The sequence below is a fragment of the Prionailurus bengalensis genome, chromosome D4 (genome assembly GCF_016509475.1).
Source record: "Prionailurus bengalensis isolate Pbe53 chromosome D4, Fcat_Pben_1.1_paternal_pri, whole genome shotgun sequence".
Taxonomy (NCBI): domain Eukaryota; kingdom Metazoa; phylum Chordata; class Mammalia; order Carnivora; family Felidae; genus Prionailurus; species Prionailurus bengalensis.
In genome coordinates this window covers 74,299,439-74,320,390 of record NC_057359.1, presented here as the reverse complement: position 1 = coordinate 74,320,390, position 20,952 = coordinate 74,299,439, and the positions used below count along the sequence as shown (strand labels likewise).

General features: G+C 56.7%; 1 protein-coding gene and 1 long non-coding RNA gene across 5 annotated transcripts; one reads left to right on the top strand and one right to left on the bottom strand.

The window, feature by feature from the left end:
• Window positions 1–1,933: 1,933 nt before the first annotated feature.
• LOC122475430 lies at window positions 1,934–13,580 on the bottom strand. The gene is made up of 3 exons (XR_006295166.1): window positions 13,533–13,580; window positions 10,869–11,017; window positions 1,934–8,334 (listed from the first exon to the last, which is right to left on the bottom strand). It is a non-coding gene; the product is annotated as an uncharacterized LOC122475430 (long non-coding RNA).
• On the top strand, window positions 12,574–20,394 carry KIF12 (kinesin family member 12). Of its 4 annotated transcripts, none has more exons than XM_043567399.1 (20): window positions 12,574–13,149; window positions 13,220–13,285; window positions 13,394–13,472; window positions 13,610–13,737; window positions 13,828–13,903; window positions 14,270–14,404; window positions 14,572–14,707; window positions 15,085–15,138; window positions 15,545–15,636; window positions 15,816–15,963; window positions 16,681–16,799; window positions 16,887–16,991; window positions 17,556–17,658; window positions 17,739–17,829; window positions 18,039–18,125; window positions 18,505–18,595; window positions 18,667–18,771; window positions 19,355–19,455; window positions 19,551–19,669; window positions 19,999–20,394. In XM_043567399.1, exons 1-20 carry the CDS (start codon window positions 13,124–13,126, stop codon window positions 20,124–20,126), a joined length of 1,989 nt encoding a protein of 662 aa, XP_043423334.1. In that variant the 5' UTR covers window positions 12,574–13,123; the 3' UTR covers window positions 20,127–20,394. The 4 variants fall into 4 exon arrangements, with proteins under 4 accessions (XP_043423334.1, XP_043423333.1, XP_043423335.1 ...); XM_043567398.1 differs by having other exon boundaries at window positions 12,577–13,149; window positions 19,987–20,394; XM_043567400.1 differs by lacking the exon at window positions 15,085–15,138 and having other exon boundaries at window positions 12,583–13,149; window positions 19,987–20,394.
• Window positions 20,395–20,952: the final 558 nt, after the last annotated feature.

The following is a 20,952-nucleotide window of genomic DNA, read 5'->3' as shown; positions in this document are numbered from 1 at the left end:
GTGTCTCTCGGGTCTGGCTGGTGAGACCTGTCAGACACTTCCCCTCGGCCTGCCAAGAGGCCCAAAAAGGAAAGGAAATTGACATTTAATGAGCGTCCACGATGTGCCAGGGCCTTCACACACTTTAACTCTCTCTTCTCTTCTCTTGGACAGATCAAAGAAATGGAAGCCCAGAGAGGTCCGTCATTTGCCCAAGGTCACACAGCCAGCGAGGAGCAGACCCTAGCTTTGAACCCTGGTCTGTGAGCCCCAAAGACCGCGCTGGTGACCAGACCCAACACCCCCTTCCATGTGGCCGACTTCCCCTTTCCAAATCTCCTGAAGTCCCCACTGTTCAAAGTCACACAGCAAACTCCTGGCAGAGTCTTTTTAAAAATGTTTCCATTTAGTTTTTGCATTGATTATTTCCTTTTTGCTTTATAGGAATTTTCCCCGCTTTTTATTTGCAAAGAAAAGCCAATGTAAATGTTCTCCCCGCACGCAGGTTAACCCTCGCCTGACAGAGGCGGGTTCTGTGCAGCCATCTGGGGAGCGAATGGAAGGTCAGCTGCCTGCCACAGCTTCCTGCAGGGCCTTTTTGCAGACCCTCGTGATAGTTCACACCCCGCGTGGCCGTGCCATCTAATGCCACCGGCGGCAAAAGCCCCTGACCCCCAATTTACCAGCTTCCTATGACCCTCGGCACAGGCCAGACTTCTAGGACCCACGTAGAAACCACCCTCTGAAACCCACAGCTCAGGGAACAGTCTTCCTGGAGACCTTACCCTTGTGCCACAGGCTGGGACAGGAAAAGAAATCCCATGGCCACTGTTCCTGGGCCACCCACCAAGGGCCTGGCATGGCACTGGGCACCTCACCAACACGCTCTCACTGAGTCTTCTCGATGGGAGGGGCTGGTCTTGATGACCCCATTTTACAAGGCAAAGAGGAGTTGTGGCTCAGAGAAGCAAAATCACCTGCCTGAGGCCACACAGCTGGCGGGGGGAGGGGTGGGGCGGGGGACAAACTGGTTTAAGACCAGACCCTTGCTTATAAGTTGCTCTAAGTCCGGGGCTAAAAATAAGACATCGTGCATGTGAAATGACAAGGTGCTTCCTCTGGGCCAGGCACTGTGCTCAGTCCTGGGCACCTGACCCAACAAGACATTGGTGGGAGCAAGTCCCAGTTCTTCTGAAGACTGGCTGAGTGACCTTGGGTTGGTCACGCTCCTTCTCTGAGCAGAGTTTCCCCTATGTGAAATGAGTGGAGTTGACCATCTCATGCTCTTTCTTACCTGTTGTTTGGGCAACAATTTGCAAAACAGAACCTAGCAGCTGAGAGAAGAAGGCTGGGCTTTGGGGAGCGGCACTGTATGCCCGCTGAGAGTCACTACCAAGCCCTCCTACTGCTGCCCAGAGACCCCGTCACCAGCACCCGCAGGGGCAAAATTCGCGCGAGGAGTTAGGGTGCGCTGGGACTAAACGGCCCCGCAGCCTCGCCCTGCTCCCACCCCGCACCACTGAGTTGGGAGCCAAACCGAGGAATCGCAAGCCCTGGGCCAGACACCACGGAGGGAAGGGGGGGGGGGGGGGGGCGGGCACTGGGCCTTCCGCACTGGTGGCCGGGACTCTCTCTGAGCGCCCCTCTCGGGTGGCTCCTCCCCCCAGCCCTTCTCCCTGAGCAGCCCGGTGCCCCCAGCCCCAGCCCCTCCGTGCAGGCTCCTCCTGGTCTTGGCTCCAGCAGGCCGGCCATTTAAGGCTCCACCTCACCCCTTTAAATTCTATTTTTTCAAACCACATTCTTGAACTTGGCAGATAACGTGGCAGCCCGACAAGAGCCCTATTTACTCGGAGAGCCGTGAATGGGCCCTTTATAACAAGCTTCATTAATATTTCTACCTATTGGCCAGCTCTGCGTTTCCTCCCCCTATACAAACAGATTCTCCACACAGAAAGACTTTTCAAATGCTCTTGTTGACTTTCCCCAAACGGGGAGGGCAGCCTGGCCGGCCAGGGGTGTGTGAGTGTGTGCGAGTGTGTGTGCAGGGGAGGGGGCGGCCGTGGGTGCGCGCCGCCCGCCCGGCCTGGTGCAGGAAGGAAAGAGGCCCGCTATTCATGGGCAGGGGCGGGCGGTCCGGGTGAGCTCAGGTATGCCGCGCTTCACAAAGGCACACTGAGCCCGGCCTGCGCCGTGGATTCCAGAGCCCTGGCCTAGGGAGTCAGACTCCCCCCTCAGCCCCTGCTGACTGGCTGGGTGACCCTGGGCCAGTCCCTTAGTCACTCCGGGCCTTCCTGCCCTCCTTTGTCAGTCGGGTCTGCACCCCGTCTGTGCACCGGAAGCAGCAGCAGCACCTGAGAGCCGGCGAGTGGTGCAGACTTTCTGCCCGGATCTGCTGTGCCTGAGTCTGCACCTTAAGATCCCTGGGAGATGCGTGTGCACCATAAGGTTTCAGAAGCATCTGATGTGCCCCGTGGGCCCCCCCTATCGCCATCGGGGCTGTTCTGCGGCTCAAAGGCCATCACAGGCCTTAAACATCATCCAGAAGGCAAAGCAAGGCTCTTTCGCTCCGCACTATGCGACCACAGGCCGGGCCCGGGGTTGGTGTTCAGGAAATAGATGAATAAACAGGAAAGCGCGTTGCCAGAGTCTGCAGTCTCATGCTAGTGACAGAAATCCGTCCCCTTCAGCATGCGAGAAACTGTGCAGAACAGTCCATTCTGTCGTTCAGAAGGTCACGGGGCTCTGGAAGGGAGCTTGTAACATCGCAACGCATGGAGTGAGCTCCCTGTCCTCGGGAGACAGGCAAGCAGACGCAGAGGACTCGCGAGGGCAGTTGGAGAAGGCGCTGAGCCCCGTGTGTGAAGGACATGCCTCTGGGCCGAGGAAGAAACACCGAAGGGAGTGTGGCGTCACCCCTGAGCTTGCTCACAGGGGGCACGGAAGCACCTTTGGAGAAAGGCGGGGCTGCGTTCCGGTGTGGACAGTGTCCCTTTCCACCACGAGGGTGTGGACGAATGCCTTCATTTTCCTTTCATTTGTTCGTGGGATAGACATTTACTCTATGTGTCAGATTCTCTGCTGGAGCGTGGGGACACGATGGTCAATAAAATAGACTTTGTCCTTTTCCTCATAGGGGAAAGACACAAACAAATAAATTAAAAAAAAAAAAAAACCCAAAATGATGGAAAGGAAGCAGAGGAGGGTGACAGAGACAAGGTGTGTGTGTATAGGGGCCCTGGGGAACCTATTCGTCAGGGGAGTCAGGAAAGGCATCACTGAGAGGTGACTTTTTAAACTGAAACCTGAAGGCAGAGGAGCCAATCATGTGAAGAGCTGAAGAAAGGGCATGTACAAAGGTCCTGAGGCAGAAAATATTTGATGCTTTGAAAGGAGATCAGTGTGGCAATAGCATTCTTCATACAAGAGGGAAAGGGACCCTCGGGGGCGGTAATTTCCACCTTGCACACTTGCCGGGAGGTAGGATGGCACAAAGTAGGTGCTCAGAGCATAATGTGTTTGCTTTCACCTGATCTTCAGCCCCCTGTGGCTGCATCTGACCCCTATCGGGACAGCTGCCTGCTCTTTCTATCTCTCGGGAGCAGCAGGGGGAGCACCTCAGCCTGGGCCATGGCCCAGGACAGGGTCAGCTGAGCCGGAGGGGGTTGAATGAGCTGCCTGTGTGCATCTTGGCTACCTACATCATACCTTTTTGGGGAGGGGGTGGCCTGCCCTCTCCTGGGACACCCGCCCAGCTTTGGCTAGCCTAGGCAGCCTGGACAGATCCCTAACCCCCTGCCTAGCTCTCATCAGCCATACCCTCTTGGGAGCACAGAGTCCTCTGGCCAGCCCACACCCCACTCCCTGGCCAGCCCTTAAGTACCAGGCTGGAAATAACCAGAGCTCTCCACCCCTAGGGGTTGTGGGCTCGCCCACCACAAGGACCAAGGTGGCTGGGCAGAGTGGGGCAGGAGGGCTGTCCTAAGAGAGGCCACTTGGATTCCTCCAGCTGGGAGGCCCCTTCTCTCAGGCCATGGCTAGGGAGGGGGATACTGTATTGGTTCAAATCCTAGATTTGTCACTGACTCCACGGGAGCCCTTCAAAATCTGCCTTAGCAATTTGAGCCTCAGTGATTTGACCTATAAAATGGACTTGATCACCTTTCCTGAGGGGTGTTGAGAAAATGAAATGAACTGTCACTATAACGTAAATTGTGAAGCCTAAATACAACGCACATGCAAGAGTTTGTGGGTGGGGCGGGCGGTTCATGTATTTGAGGTCACGGAAAGACAGTACTGGTGCACAGCCCCATCTCTGCCTCCGGATAGACCACAGCAATTCTGAGAGTCTCAGTTTCCCCCCGCCGTAACATGTGGGTCCTCGTCCCGACCTCGAAAGGTTGTTAGGATCCATTAATTCAAACACTGTACGTATTGACCACCTGTCATGTACACTGCTCATGACATTCTAGACATCTTGCAAAAGTCAGGTCTTCTTTCCTTTTTTTGACCTCAGGGAATCTCTTCCTGAGAACTCGTGATAAGCCTAGATTGTGCTCAGAAAACCAGACAAAGGACAGAGGGGGAGAAGGACTGTAGGTCTCAGGCGTGGACCCGCTTCCGTCTCTTACCGTCCCTATGACTTTAGGCAAGTTACTTAGCTTTTGCAAGCCTCAGTTTCCCCGTCCCTAAAACGGGGAGAGTATTCGTAGCACAGAAGTCTGTTGCTATGATCCCACTGCATCGGTGAACAGAGACAGCTCAGTCCTTGGCTCACTTGTAATTCACAATGTCTGCTGCTATTAGAAGTAGCCACAGACAGTCATTCATCGTGGCTGTAGGAGCAGAAGTATGATCGTAGCTGTGTAAATACCAGGAGCAGCAGTAATGGCGACGGCGGTAGTGGAAGTAATGGGAGTACTAGCTGTCCTAATAAAGAGTGGTAGCGACAGGAGGAGGAGGAGGAGGAGGAGGAGGAGGAGACATACCAGTATGACCACAGTAATGGCGTTGCCAAAGTGGGCACATGAGCCAGGGGCGAGGTAAAGCCAGCAGACTTCAGCCCCATTTAACACTGGGAAGGAGGGACAGGGTCCTATTCATGGAAGTTGGAAAGGAGAGGGGTCCCCGTAGATGGAGTCGGGAAGAAATGAAAGGGCGCAAAGCCCCAGAAACTGGTACCGACCAAATCCTTCTGGTCTTGGCGAGAATATGACTCTGTCTCTGGGACCGAGTCTTGGGGTTATGGGGGCCGCATCCCCCCCCCCGCAACCTCTCCCAGGGAGGAAGGAACAGTGTTTGCTCCCAAATATCGCAGGGCCCCGGAGCAGGCAGGGTCCTGGGTGCCTCTGGTTCCCCATCCTCCTCACTTACACACGGGGACACGGAGGCTCTGGGTGTGTGCGTTCCGGGGGTGTCATCCCTGGGTCGCAGAACAGGGATGATGACGGACGCTTGGGAACGTGCTTTCTGTTGCTCCAGCGTGACGAGCTTGGCTTATGTGGAAGCCCCAGCTCCGTGTCCCAGCTCCTCAGCTGCCAGAGGGGCGAGTCAGCAGTGGGGCCTGGCACCCACCCAGGCCTTGGGAACTCAGTGTCCTCTCTGAGGATACAGTGGGCAGGGCTTCCTGGGAAGAGCCTGAATTATCACAAGGAGGGGACAACGGGGCATCCCCAGGCCCTGCTCATCCAAAAGAATGACTAAAGACAAGTTCTTAGCCAAGACTGTTGTCAAGACTTCCAAGGAAGCTTCTGTCTTCTGGCAGTTTGGAGTATGGTCCCACCAATCTTCCTGGCTTTCGATTCCACCAAGCAAGAGTCTACTCTTCAACTTGCTCTGCTCCTGGGCCTTTGCTCATGCCATTCCTTTTGCCTGAAATGCTCTTCCTCTTGCTTCTTTCTGCCCCAATTCCTACCCATCTTTTAAAGCCTGTCCCAATGACACCTCCTCCAGGAAGCCTTCCCAGATTCCCCAGCCCTTGCTCTCTGGTCAGGATTCACTCTCCTTGCTTGTGCTCCCATGCCATTTGGTTCTAGCTGCTATGAGTGTTCACTTTAACACACGTGCCCTGAGCACCTACTCAGATTCACTGGTCAGTCCCTGCCCTCAGAGAGCTTAGAGTTTTCTGAGGCAGACAGATGTTGACACCCCACCCCCACCTTAGCCAAATGGGTAAAGGTCATGGGGTTGGTAGGTGTGGGAGTCTGTAGGTCCTCAGAGGAGTCCTCCCAATCCAGGAGGGCTTCCCGAGAGAGGACGCAGCCACTCTGTGTTCATTCCCAACCACACAGTGGATTGTTAGCACCTAGTCTGTGATCCAGCACATAATAGGTGCTTTGGGCGTGTTTCATTAACACTCAAATTGAATATGCAGCTGTTCACACATTGGCTAGCTCCCTGTCACCTGCATGGAAGAAACCTAGGAGGGAAGAAAAGTCTGGAAAACTCTTAACGGATCCCACAGGCCCTGCCTGCAAGGCAGTTCGGCTCTGTTTGGTTTATGATTTCTCCGTGGATTCCAACGTAGAAATGAAAAGAAGGAATCTGAGGACTGCAGCGATAGGGCTCATCAGGCCGTTTGGTCCCAAGAGAAAGGCGGGTGTACTAGAAAAAGCTAACACGAGGTCTCAAAATGCCCATCACAACCCGAGAAATCACTCTATCAGTATATAGGCCGACACACGCATTAGATGGGATGGCTTTGGTCATCGGGAAAAACTGAAAGCAAACTTGTCAACCCTGCTGTGCGTTAGAATAATCAGGGGTGCGCTACAACTGCTGATACTCAGGCCCCACCTGCAAACCAATTAATCCTGGGGGGTGGGGATTCTGATGCCAGGGGCGAAGCTCCCCGGCCCTAAAGTAGCACTCGACCTTCCCCAGGGACGAGGGCAGAGCAACGTGAGAGCCAACGTGGGAGCGTGTTTCAGCAGAGAGGACTGAACGAAGGCGAGTTGTGTACTTAAAAGGTCAACTTCAGTTATCCAAGTTCAGCTTTGCAAAACAGCTCGAAGGAAGGAAGCTGCAGAGAGCAGAGGGCGGAACGCAAGCTCTCGAGACAGACGGATCCCCGCTACGCCGCTTAGCGGGCACGTGACCTCGGCAAGTTACTGAACATGCCTGCGCCTCAGTTTCCTCATCTGTAGCGCCAGTCCTAGAGGGTCGCTTTGAATCTGAATTATAAACTGAAGTAGAAAAAGTGTCCAGTGTTCAATAAACACTAACTCCCAACCCTCTGACCCAGAAGGTTCCAGACGCATGAGGCATCATTGTGCAACAGATGACACTTAGCGCCCCTTAACACTCTGGCATGTCGACATTACTGTTTTTAGATGAAAACATCCAGCTCATAGGTAAGTCATTCCTGGATGAACAGTGGGGTAGACTGACTCAGGGGAGGCTGTTCGTTCGTGTTTCAGGGAGAAGAGCTGGGGTCCTGGAGACGACAGGGCGTTTCAACCACCCTGGGTCCTGGGATTTCACAACTACCAATAGAGGCTCATCTTCACCAAAAGACAGAGCTTGGTTTCCGGGGGCTTTATTTCCTCTTGCTGGACCCTCATGTGAAGTTTCGGAGGAGAGGAGACAGGTATTTAAGGGGAGAGAGTGGTGGCCCGCGGGTGCCGGGGGGTTACTGTGAGTCTCTGTACCTCGATCTAAAAATCACCGTTCCTCACAGTGCCTACACTGGCCCCCTCTTCCGTCTTCCCATCTGTACCTGGGGTAGGGGGCCAGACAGAAGTCAATTCAATAACCTCTGAAGGTCCCCGCTTTGGAGACTTTTGTGGAATGAGTCCTATGGCCCACATTCACATCTTAATTAAAGATTACATCAAGCACTGTTTGGAAAATTTCACAACAGGCCTTGGACCCCTCTGGCTTTTCCTCCACGGGGGGGGGGGGGGGGTGGTTACAGGAGGAACAACGAAAGATGAGTGTGTCATGTGTTAAAAGGAGAACTTTCTTCCTCACCATCTTCTCACCTCTGGTCCACCTCCATCCAATGCTGATGCAGGGTGAGCCTCAGACCGGGCCGGGCCGCTTCTACCAGGGCCTCAGTCTCTGCACCTGACAAATGGGGATGAGCCCTCCTCCGTGAAATGCGTCAGAAAGAGCAGAGGGCGTTGACACTTGGGCTTCCCAGGGCCCAGGGGAGCCTGTCCCCCACCCTCCGGGAATTCTAAATTTGTAGCAGATGGTCGGGTCCGAGAGGCCAGCTTGGCAGGGGCTGAGAGAATGTCACTCGGCTTCTGGGCACATTTGAGAGCAGCTTTGTGGCAGGAGCTGATGATCTCCATGATAAATGAGTCCTTAAATGAATCCTTACATCGTGAAGTGGAGTGTTTGTGGTTAGCCTTGCTAGAAGGACGGGAGACACAGAGGTTAGGGAGAGATGCAGGGATGCACCCAGCAGCCTGCGCACCGGCCTCCCCTCCTCCTTCCCTCCCTTCCACCAACATTTGCTGAGCTCCTCTTGTGGGCAGGGCCCCTGTGCCTGCTCAGAGACCACAGGGGTGAAGCCAACACAGTCCCTGCCCCCCAGCAGAGAGGAGGGACAATCCAATGTGATCAGTACTGTAACAGTGGGAAGCCAGACCCAGGAGGCCATGGGGGACAGGGTGGCTCACACCTGACCTGGAGGGTAGGGGCCAGGGGAAGGCTTTCCCTGGTAAGCCTTGCAGGACAAGCCCACCAGGTAGAAGTGAACACTCCCGGCAGAGGGAACAGCAGGGGCAAAGGTTTAGAGGAATCAAAGGGAAGTCTCGGGAAGCTTTGGGCTGGAGTGTAGGAGGCAGGGGTGGGGGTGGGGGGGTGGAAGAAGAGAACAGCCAGAGGGGTCAATAGGAGATAGGGCCCGAATGGCCTTACGTCCCAGCCTAGGGAGCTCAGACGTTATTCTGAGGCTCTAGGGAGAGTCAGGGTATTCCCAAAGGGGATGTCTAGGGCTGAAGTGGGGAGAGTGGATCCAAGGGGCTGGTAGGAGGAGTAGGGGTGTGTGGAGGAGGGTCCCTGATTGCTCAACACTGCTTTTATTTACTCCCCCAAGGAGCGCTTCTTGAGGGCCTGCTCACCCCCCTCCATAGCAGCAGGCCGGCTAGTCCCTCCGTGGTGCGCACGCTCTCCCCCCCCGCCCCCCCCCCTCCGCTCCGAGAAACGTAGGGAGAGAGCAGGGCCACGCTTGACAGAACTCCTTTGTGATGAGCCCCCCCCCCCCCCCGCCCCCGGTTGGCACAGTGCTCTGCTGCCCTCTAGCGAGGCCTGGAGCCGCACCCCTGCAGGGTCCCACCAGCTTCTAAGATACTCTGAGTTCCAACCCCACTACCTCCTACCCCGCCACCCCCACCAGCCACCCGCCAGACCTTCCTTCCCTCTGTCCCTCCCTCAACTGCAAGAGTCCCACTGCTCCTGGGGAAAAGTTACAGTTCAGGACAGGCCCAGGACAGGGTGAGGAGGGGAGGGGGACAGAGATAGACTCAGCCCCAGCCGTGGGAACAGGCAGCGCCGTGGTCCGTGAGGGGTACCACTGGGTGGGGGCCAAAGCGTTGTGTCTTTAACTTTCTCAAATGAATAGACCGAGGTGGTATTTCCTCCTGTCACTAGCACGATGGTCACAGCCATGACGACGGTGGTGATGGTGGCGGTGTGGGCGGGGACGGCTATTTCTGCAGCTTTGGGTGATGGTGGTAGAATTTGGGTGGGTGACAGCGACGGTAACCAGGACACCTAGGGAGGCAGGAGCAGTGGTAGTGGTAATGGAGGTGGCTAATACGGCTGGATGTCCTTGGCCCTGGCCTTGGTGGAGTGTGCACTCAGCTCCATTAGGCACACACCCAGGAGGGGGGAATTCCGGACCACCGGATAAGCACAAGTTTAGCTTACTAGATAAGGCCAGTCTTCAGAAAACTGTTTGTCTTTACACTCTTACCTGTAATGGGTGGGAGTTCCAGATGTCCCAGCTCCCCACAAAAACTTAGCAGTGTCTGTTCACTAATGTATCTCAAGGACTGAGAAGCCTAGCGCATAGAGGAGGCTTTATAAAAATCTGCTAAGGGCTCCTGGGTAGCTCAGTTGGTTAAGTCTCTGACTCGTAATTGCAGCTCAGGTCGTGATCTCAGAGTCATGAGATTGAGCCCCATGTTTATATATATATATATATATATATATATATATATATGTATATATGCACATATATATACATGTATGTATATGTGTACATATACATACATATACGTATATGTATACGTGTATATACATATACGTATATGTATATGTGTGTGCATATATATATATATATATATACACACACACATATATATAAACCTGCTGAACGAACTCACAATTTAAGGCTAGCCACTGTGCTTACTCACTGTTAGAGAACAGAACTAGAACGTCACTCTTGCTTATGGACACTGAGTGATGTACACATTCTGACCCAGGTTGGGAACCCCTGTGCAAAAGTCACGCCAAACAGCCGATCACACCCCGTCCTGCGCATATCCCTTGTCTTGGCATTTCTCTCAAAATGCCTGCAGCGTGGCTCATTTCGGTCGAGCTTGAAAAGGGATAGCAATTTGATTAAGCCCAAAGCACACGAAAATGTGGAATGACTGGTGGTCCTTAACCCTTTTAGGGACATTTTTTTAAAGTTTGTTTATTTATTTTGAGAGAGAGAGAGAGAGAGAGAGAGCATGTGCACAAGCGGGGAAGGGCAGAGGGAGTGAAGGAGTGAGGGAGAATCCCAAGCAGGCTCTGCACCATGAGGGCAGAGCCCAACACGGGGCTTGAACTCATGAACCACGAGATCATGACCCAAGCTGAAGTTGGGATGCGTAACCAACTGAGCCACCCAGGCGTCCCTTAGGGACACTTAAAGGAACAACTTGTTCACTTACCGCATTTACAGCAGGAAAAGGCAACCTGCCGTAAAGGCAACCAGCGCCAGCTGGTGCATAGTTCAGGGTCGTCCTCGGTCCTGCCATTCACAGCTGCTTTCCCCTTACACTGCTTCCCCTGCCCCCTCTCTCTTCTTCCATTTTCCCATCTGTAAAACAGGCGTAGTCATTCTTTTCCTATCCACCTCAAGGATTTTCTAAAAATGTAACAGATTAAGGAACTTCACAGTTGATAGAAATCTTGGAGATCATCTGGGGACTTTTATTTTTGCTTTTAGATAATTCTTTACAGTTTATGAATCACTTTCATTGACACTGTCTCACTGAAACCTCAGAACAACTAGGGCGTCTGGGTGGCTCAGTCGGTTGAGTGTCTGACTTCGGCTCAGGTCATGATCTCACAGTTCGTGAGTTTGAGCCCCGCATCAGGCTCTGTGCTGACAGCTCACAGCCCAGAGCCTGCTTCAGATTCTGTGTGTGTGTCTCTCTCTGCTCTTCCCCTGCTCACACACTGTCTCTCTCTCTTTCTCTCTCTCTCTCTCAAAAATAAATAAAGATTAAAAAAAAAAAGGAACTTCAGAACAACTATGGGAAATCATCAATCTCTTTTGATAGGGAGGAAACAGGTTAAGAAAGCGGGAATTACCTTTTTTTCTTTTTTTTAATGTTTATTTATTTATTTTTGAGAGCGATCCAGAGCAAGTGAGCACAAGCTGGGAAGAGGCAGAGAGACAGGGAGAGAGAGAATCCCAAGCAGGCTCTGTGCTGTCAGCACAGAGCTTGATCTGAGGCTTGAACTCACCAACTATGCGATCATGACCTGAGCTGCAATCAAGAGTTGGCCGCTTAACTGACTAAACCACCCAGGTGCCCTGAAAGGGGAAATTACTTGCCAAAATAGAACTGGGGGCAGTCAGTTGCTCTTTGCTCTACCTAAGTCTCCCTATAGATCCAGCTAGAAGGCCCTGTAATCAAAAGGTTGACTAGTTCTTGATTGTACTCCCCCAGTGCATGGGGAGCTAGCTCACTGCCACCCGAAATAAACCGTTCCTTAGTTGGGTGGCATTGATAGCTGGCTATCACTGTGGAACAGAACATGTTATATTGAAAGGAGGGGGTGACTCTTAAGGCTTTCACCCTAACGTGTGCCAGACAGAAGAGAAGTTTACGGAAATAGCCAGAATGGCAATAACAACAATGCCCACCTGATGGTGTCACTTCCCTGGTTATAACCCTTCGGTGGCTTCCTGGTTCCCTGCAGAGGGAGTCCGGGCTCCTTGCTGTAGCCTCCCTGAGCTTGGCCCAGCCTCAGACCACCTCTACATGCCTCACACATCTTCCCACCCCACCCCAGCCTTCCTGCAATGTGCTTCCTCTGCCAAGAACACCCTCACCTACCACTTTACCTCCCTGCTCCTACCGGCCTCTCAACTCCCCAACCCCCAGAATCCCTGCACACTAGATTGTTCTCACTTGCCTCCCTAACAAGACTACAGGATTCCTTTGCGTGGGTGCCCAGCATGGACACTGGCACTGAACTGGCGATTGCCCCACTCCGGCACCTACGCAGACCCCTCTGCTGCTCCAGACAGCCAGATCAGCAGAGGGTTAAACAACTGCTCTGGCCTTAAATCGGCCTTGGCACTGGAGAAGCAGGTGGCCCAATGGTTAACCAGATTCTTTCTGGGCCTGTTCTCAGTTCTGCTCAGGAACTCAATCCAGCCAGGTCTTCCCAGAGCTGAAACCTGGGAAACCCCTTCAGGAGCCCCCCCCCCCCCAGGGCCCTAGGATGCCAAGTAGCTGGAACTGCCAGGGAGGGGAAGCGGGGGAGGCAGAGGACAAAGCTGGAGGAGGCGTAGGTGGACAGTAGGAAGGACCTGGCCCATGCTCTGCCAGGCTTGCTGCTCCCGTCCCTGTCTCCCTAGCCCCAACTGTGTACCCAGGAGGCTGGCCTGGGTGGTCGCTCCTGATAGGAATGGACAAGAGCAAGGGACCCTCAGACTCCAGAACCCCCTAGCTAGGGGTCCCCTTGCTGGAGAGGGACTTTTTCCACCACAGGTAGGGGTGGGTAAATCTTTAACTAGTTAGCCCTGGGCAGGCCCAAGCCTTTCCGGATGGCTGGATGCCTGAGAAGGGGAAAGAGGGTGGGGGGTGTAAGGCGTGTATAGCCAGTCCCAGTGTGGTGGAAAGGGAGGGTAGCGGGAGAGAAAGGAACGAGACTCGGGCGGAGCTTAACTCCGGGTGCGAAGCTGGCCATGGAGGAACGCGGCTCTCCCGACGGGTAAGGAGAGATTCTGGGAGGTAAGAGGAGCCGCTGGGCTCAGGGATGGTAACTCACGTTGCGGCCACAGGGACCCCGCGCGGAGCCTGGAGCAGGGGCCAGAGGGGCCAGAAACGCCCATCCAGGTGGTACTCAGGTAGGTATAGGTTGGTTGGGCGGGAGCGAGGAGAGAGGAGCGAGGGCGATCGAGGACGGGGCCGATGGCGTCATCGGGATGGACCTCTGCCTTCCCACCGGACCCCAGAGTGCGTCCCATGAGCGCGGCGGAGCTGCGTCGAGGGGAACAGAGCGCGCTGCACTGCTCGGGGACCCGGACTCTGCAAGTGAGGAATCCCTCCCACCCACTGACCCCCAACCCCCCCACCCCCCCGTCAGAAACCTACCTGGAGACCCCTCGGTCCTTTCCGGGGCAGCTCGGTCCCAGGCCCCAGCCTCTGCACCCCCCCCGCCCCCTCCCCAGGTGAGCCCCCCCGGCGGCGGCCCCGACGTGGCGTTCCGCTTCGGCGCCGTGCTGGACGGGGCGCGCACGCAGGAGGACGTGTTCCGGGCGTGCGGCGTGCGGCGTCTGGGCGAGCTGGCGCTGCGCGGGTGAGTGAGGCCCCGGCACGGCCCCCAGCCCCCCCACCCCCACCCCTGCGGGCCGCCGCCGGGGTCCAGCCGCGCCTCTGCCGCCCGCAGCTTCTCCTGCACTGTCTTCACCTTCGGCCAGACCGGCTCCGGGAAGACCTACACCCTGACCGGGCCTCCTCCGCAGGTGGGCCGAGCGCAGATGGAGCCCCCGAGGGTCGGGGATGGGGGTCTCGCAGGCGGTGTGGACTTCCAGGGGGAAGGGCCTTCGTGCGGCCCAGCCCCCTTTATTTGCAGACAAGGAAACCGAGGACCGCGGAGAGGTAGCAGACGCTTGCCCGATGCGGAGCTACTTTTGTCCTCCTTACTTAGTAGCTATCGGTTTTCTTCATCTGTAGACGGAGGCGAATCGTTCTGATTCGATATTCTACGGGAACTTGGTTCCTGGCGCAGAGTAGGGCCGTCCTCCACAAAGGGTAGTTATGACTGGTTTTGTGTGGGTGTGCCGGGGTGATCGTGACCCACCCCCTGGCTCAGCTGTTTCTGCTCCCAGGGCGAGGGGGTGCCCGTACCCCCCAACCTAGCCGGCATCATGCAGAGGACCTTCGCTTGGCTGTTAGACCGGGTGCGGCACCTGGGAGCCCCTGTCACCCTCCGCGCCTCCTATTTGGAGATCTACAATGAGCAGGTGGGGGACTGAGATTGAATAGACAGCCCTCCAGGTAAAAGAAGTATTTCTCTCCAAGGAGCTGGGGTCAAGGGACAGAAGAGGCTGGGGGACTGTGGTGGTAAGGTCTGGGGGTTGATGGAGCACGGGCGCAGGGCCCCTTCCCTCACCGGCCACCCTCCTCTCAGGTTCGAGACCTACTGAGCCTGGGAGCTCCCCGGCCTCTCCCTGTTCGCTGGAACAAGACCCAGGGCTTCTATGTGGAGCAGCTGCGAGTGGTGGAGTTTGGGAGTCTGGGGGCCCTGATGGAACTGATGCAAATGGGTGTGTGCTGCTTCGGGGGCGCTTTGGGGTGTGGGGGCGCCCGTTCCTCAGCTGTTCACTGGTGGTGCACTCGGAGCCCCTGGCCGGAGCTGTGGGCTGAGATGACCCTAGTGGGGGAAAAGGGTCAGCAGACCACAATTCAGACACAGCCCAGGGATGGACCCCGGCCCCACCCCAGGCCTGGAGATTCTGCTGTCCGACTGCTGTTCGAACTCTTAGAATCCTGATGATGGGGTCATGATTGGGTAGAGCGGAGTCCGGGTCATGGTCTCCTCTCCAGCCCAGAGTCTCTGCCTCTGTCAAGCCCCATTTTTGCCCCTTGAAGAGGTCTCCCCACCTCAAGGCTCTCCCCTTCCAGTCTCTTCCCCTCCACACAGCAAACCACATCCCTCTGCCCCTTCGGACCTCCAGACCCTTCCAGCTTGTTGAAGGTAAAGGTCATACCTCTTAGGCTAGCCTGTGGTGCCCTTCTGTTCCAGCCTCGTTCATTTATTCATCAAATATTTATTGAGCACCTACCCTGTGGCAGGCTGCGGGGACACCGGGACTCTGGGTTCTGGCCCCAGAGTTGTACCATGCCTGGTAGCTGATCTTTCTGCCCGAGTCTCTCTCCCTCCCTCCACACAGCAACAGAAGAGATGTTTATAAAACGTGAACCTGATGGACGTTCTTCCCCTCAGTTCTCTCCATCTTTCTTTCACCTGTCCGTGCTGGAGGCAGGCCTCTGTGCCTTTGCATGGGCTGGTCCCTCTCCCAGGATGCCCTGGCTGCTTTTTCTTTATTGGTGACCACCTGCTCCTCCTACCAGGTGCAGCTCCTGCTGTTTTCCCCCTCTAGGTCTTAGCCGTCGACGGAGCTCAGCTCACAGCCTGAACCAGGCCTCCAGCCGAAGCCATGCCCTGCTCACGCTCTACATCAGCCGCCAAACCGTGAGTGTCCCCACTGGGGGAAGGAGCTGGCCCAGGACCACCCGGCAAGGGTCTGCCGCCGGGTGTATAAACCAACCGGGGCGTGTGCAGGAGATAATAGTGGAAACCCTTGGCTTTGTGACTCCGATGGGGACAGCCCCTCCCAAGTCCTCATCGACCCTGATCCTCCTACCCCACAGATGCCTCCAGTGGACCCTGGGGAGCCCCCCGTTGGTGGGAAGCTGTGCTTTGTAGACCTGGCCGGCAGTGAGAAGGTGGCGGCCACGGGATCCCGTGGGGAGCTGATGCTTGAGGCAAACAGCATCAATCGCAGCCTGCTGGCCCTGGGTGAGGCCTGGGGCCAGCTGGACTGACTTCCTGAGTCCCTCCTCTGAGCCGGACCCAGAACCGTCCACAGTGGGGGAAGCCAGGGGAGGCGTAGGACGGGAGAGTCAGGAGCTGTGACCCAGGAGCCACACGCCTCCTCCTGGCCTCAGCTTGCTATTGACTGGAGCCTTCCCTCTTAGCACTTTATTCATGAGTCTGTAAACCCTGAGGGTCTGTAAAGGCACATTTTAACTGGGGAGGTAGAAACACTCAGGTGCAGAGTATGAGCCCTCAGACAGTCAGCCTGTCCCATGTGCAGTTGGGAAGACTGAGGCCCAGTGAGGGGAAGGGAACTGACCTTCCCACCCCTGCCCCAGGTCACGGGGCCTTGGGAGCCTTCAGGGCTGGGACGCCAGCCTTCCTCTGTGGCATGTGTGGGGAGATTTTCAGGAACTCTTCTTCATTCAGCCCACTTGTCAGATATTTCCTGAGCCCCTGCCGAGTGCCAGGCCTGCTGGTCAGGTTCTTTGGTGGCACTGGGGATCAGGGGCGGACAGGGTCATCTGTGCCCTCAGGAGCCCCAGTCTGGTAGCAGAGGCCAGTCTGACTGAGTGACAAGATCTTGGGAAGGAGAGATTTTCAAGTCACACAGGCCTGGGCGGAGATGCCAGCTCTGTGTGAAGCAGCTGGGTGGCCTTGGGCAACGGGTGTAACCTTGCTAGCCTTGTCCCCGCCCAGGTCACTGCATCTCCCTGTTACTGGACCCACAGCGGAAGCAGAGCCACATCCCCTTCCGGGACAGCAAGCTCACCAAGCTGCTGGCGGACTCGCTGGGGGGACACGGGGTCACCCTCATGGTATCCGAGAAGGGCTGGCAGGGAGGGATGGTTCCTGAGGGAGAGGGTCCCAGAGAGGAAGGAACGCTCAGCGGCAGCCCTCCCCAGGTGGCCTGCGTGTCCCCTTCAGTCCAGTGCCTTCCCGAGACTCTGAGCACCCTGCGATATGCAAGCCGAGCTCAGCGGGTCACCACTCGGCCACAGGCCCCCAAGGTGAATGGAGGGAGACCGGGCAGAGGTGTGGGTCGGGGAGATGGTTGGGGATCAGGCAGTAACAGGAGCCTGAGTTGGTGTCGTGGGAAGTCTGGGATGAGTCACAGTTGGGATTAGAGTGAGAGTCCTGATGATGGGGTCGTGATTAGGTGGGGTGGGGTCAGGGGTCATGGTCAGGATTAGGGCATGTCTAGGGGTGTAGTCTGATTTGGAATATGATTCAGGGTATAGCCAGGATCCCAGTTGGTACCGTGATTAAGTCTGAGTTGACTTGGGGTCTGACGTAGTGTCTTGTTTGGGGTCAGAATCTGGGCCAAGGCCTGGACAGAACTGAGTTTAAGGTTGGATTTGGAGCAGGCTGCAGCTCAGAGCAGGCCCTCCAGGCACACGGCTAAGGCTTCCTGGTACTTTGACACCATTAGGGCAGGGTGCCTCCTCCAGGTGCAAGGCTGGCACGTGAAGCATGGGCTAGATCTCAGGCTCTGCTCACCGCCCCCGGAAGCGCTTGTACAGTGCACAACTTGTACAGCCGTAAACAGCAGCTCTGGGCCTCTTTCTGGGCAGTCACCTATGGCAAAGCAACCCCAGCGTTTGGAGATGGAGATACGGCAGCTCCAGGAGGAGAACCGCTGCCTGCGGTCCCAACTGGGCCAAGTACACCCCAAGGGTATGAGCTCCCCAGGGGCAGGGGTGGGGTGTGGCTGGGGCTCCCATGGATCCAGCCACCGTGAGCTTCCCCCCCGACAGCCTCAGGGCTCAGTGGGGCCCGGGTGGCCTGGGCCCAGCGGAACCTCTATGGGATGCTGCAGGAGTTCATGCTGGAGAATGAGAGGCTCCGGTAGGCTCCCCCTCAGCCAGGGGGACTCTGTGCCCCGCCCCTCACTTCTATGCTGCTCCCGCCAAGCTGCCCCCCTCCCCGGGTCCTTGGCTACCCTCTGTCCCCGCTTGTCTCCTGGGGCTTGTACTCCACTGCAAAGAGAAGGGATGACCCGTCCCCCTACTGGTATCTCTGCCTCCTGTCACCTTCCTGGGGCCTGCTCTTCCCAGGAAAGAAAAGAGCCAGCTGCAGAGTAGCCGGGACCAGGCCCGGGATGAGCAGCGGGTCCTGGCCCAGCAGGTGCACGAGCTGGAGCGGTGAGCGCGGCTGCCAGCCTGGAGGCAGGCCTCGGGACACAGGGCAGGTGGGAGGAGGTGGCTCCGTGAAGCGGTCAAGAGTCTGCCCTCTGGGTCCGGACCACCTGGGTTCAGAGTCCGGCTCTGCCGCTTACCAGCTGTGAGACCTTGGGTGACTTGTTTTACTTCTCCCTGCCTGGCCTTCTTCCTCTTCTATGAAATGGGGCTGATATAGGTCCTACTTGGTAGGGTTGTCTTAAAGTTTGGATTGAACGAGTTCATACGTAAAGCACTGAGAACGGTGCCTGGCACGGCTGAGTGTTGGCTAAAAGGGGGACTCGGGGACCAGCCTCGTGGTTGGTTTTCAGACCGCAGGCATAGACCCCACCGTCCTTTCCAGGCGCCTCCTCTGTGCCTGCTCCCTTCACCTGCCAAACCCCGGCCCAGCCCCACCGTGTCCCTGTGTGATGGCACCAGCTCGCCCCTGCCACGTGAGTCTCTGGCCGGCCCGGTGGGGTGAGGAGCAAGAATGTCACAAAGCCTCTGACGTGCCCTGTTGCAGGCCCTGCCGCCCCTCTGCTCCTGCCCCTGCTGTCACCTGTGCCCCTTGTGCCGAGCACCGTTGGCCCACTGGGCCTGCCCACACAGGGGGCTCCAGCTGCCGCAGGTAGGAAAGGCCAAGGCGGGGGAGGGAAGGCTGGGAGAGCTGGAGACTGTGATCCGGGGGGTCCGTGGCCTGGGAGGCTCCAGAGCTCCAGGGTCCCCGGCTGGATCGTTTGAGTGAGGGGCTGGCTTTGGGCTCCCACCCAGGGTTCAGAAAGTCTGTTTGCTTTCCCCGCCCCCATCCTGCCTTCTTACAGGAACTCACTGTCCCGCTCGCTTATTCATTCACTCGCATGTTACTCATTTCCGTGTTCGCTTACTCACGCGTTCACTCATTCAGTACCTGTCCCCTAAGCTCCTAGCTTCATGCCAGCCTCTGTTCTGGGCACAAAGATTCAGACATGACATGGGATTCGAACAGACATGGTTCCTGCCCGCAGGGAGTTCCTCATCCCCAGAGAGGACATTACAAGGCCTGCCCACTGCCCGCAGAGAAAGTGACCAAGACCCTGCACTTTGACGCCCACCTGACATTCTTGGTGTCCCGTGGGGCATGTGTGGCAGGGATGGTGGCGCCATGATGGCACCAGGAAGGTGGAGCACATAGAGGCAGGGTCGCCCAGTGCGGGCTCTGGTCTTTCCTGCAGGTGTTTGGCCCTAAGACCCCGGGTGGCCTGGCTCTGTCTGCCCAGCCCCCACCCTGGGCACCCCCATGCAATCCTGACTCTGCCGAGTTCCCGAGAGAGAGGTAGGCCCAGCCCTTGGGCACTGGGATGGGGGAGGAGGAGGCTCGCCTGGGGAGTCGAAGGCTCACCTCCCACCGCCCAACCCACCCCGGGCTAGGAGTCATAGCGACTGGACTAGGACCCGAGTCCTGGCGGAGATGTTGATGCGAGAGGAGGTGGTGCCCTCTGCGCCGCCCCTGCCCATGGGGCCTCCAGATGCGTCACCGGTGCTGAGAGGTGAAGGAGAGAGACAGGGCGGGGCCCCTAGCGTTTTTGGTGGTCTCGGGCCAGAACTCCCCCTGTCCAGACCTCAGTCTCCCCCCTTCTGGAACAGGGTGTGTACTGCGAGGTGATCCTTAAGATCCTTGCAGTTTCCAAACTGGAGTTCTCTTCCTAGGGCCACCTGGTCGTCCACACGCGTGCAGGAGCCTGTGGTGTTGGTTCAGGGGGAGGGGGACCGCCTGAGGCTTCCTCAAAGGGTGTTAGGGCATTGAGGGGTCTGGGTGGGGCGGGCCCGGGGGAGCACAGGCCTCGGGTCTCACTGTGCTCCTTAGGCGGGGCTGCAGTTCCAAACCTGGCCCGGAGACTGGAGGCCCTCAGAGACCAGATTGGCAGCTCCCTGCGACGCGGCCGGAGCCAGCCACCCCCCAGCGAGGGTACACGGAGCCCCAGCCGAGTCCTCCCTCCCTGCTGAGGGCAGAACACACCCCAGAGACCCCCGTGTGACCCTGGTCTGGGCTCTGCGCTCCTGGGTTTCAACCTCCCCATCTGTGAAATGGGAACAACGGCTGCCACTTCCCTCTGCGACTGAGCTGGGCAGGGGAGAATTCCTCAGGGTTGCGGGGCAGTTTGGGGGAGAAAGGGGAGGGTGCCACCCCAGACTGTGAGAAATGTGACTGGGTCTTGGAGAAACCAGGCTGCAGGTGGTGAAATAGATGAATAAAGAGAGGTGTCCGCTCCAAGACTGGTCGGTCATGTCTCCAGGTGGCCAGGCACTTCCGCGTGGGGGGTCACAGAGAGGAGGGGTTCTCAAGGGAATCTGAGGAGGAGGCAAGGACTCGTGGCAGAGGGGCGTGCCCCCTCTGACCAGGAATATTCCAGGTTCCCATCCCCTTCATATACAAGTTTTAATTGAGCCGCTACTACATGCTGCTGGGCAGATGTGGGGAAATCGGATGGTGAGTGTCTCCACGAAGGAGGCCTGAGGGACACTGGTTCAGGCTCACTCGGCTGTGTATGTGCCGGTGCTGGAGGGATCCTGAGGTCTGAGTTCTGATGCCACAGACTTGCTGAGACCTTGGGCAGACCCTGACCCCTCCTTGGATCGCTTTCTGGTGTTCAGCCAGTTAGATGGGGCGTGAAGCTCCTTGTCTGTTGAGTTCAAGTGCAGGTTAGGAGGTGAAGGGTATCAGGATTCCTGGCATAAATACTCAGTTGGATGCAAAGGGGCTCCAGTTAGGGGGAAATCCATTTTATAGTTAGGGAAACTGAGACCCACAGGGCTCATTCCTTCCTTTGTT

Excerpts from the sequence above, each read along its gene's own strand:
- KIF12 (XM_043567398.1), top strand. The coding sequence starts at position 13,124 with ATGGAGGAACGCGGCTCTCCCGACGG. Across the intron at positions 15,964-16,680 it reads TCGCAGCCTGCTGGCCCTGG|GTCACTGCATCTCCCTGTTA; the intron begins GTGAGGCCTGGG and ends GTCCCCGCCCAG. Across the intron at positions 18,126-18,504 it reads CAGGTGCACGAGCTGGAGCG|GCGCCTCCTCTGTGCCTGCT; the intron begins GTGAGCGCGGCT and ends CGTCCTTTCCAG.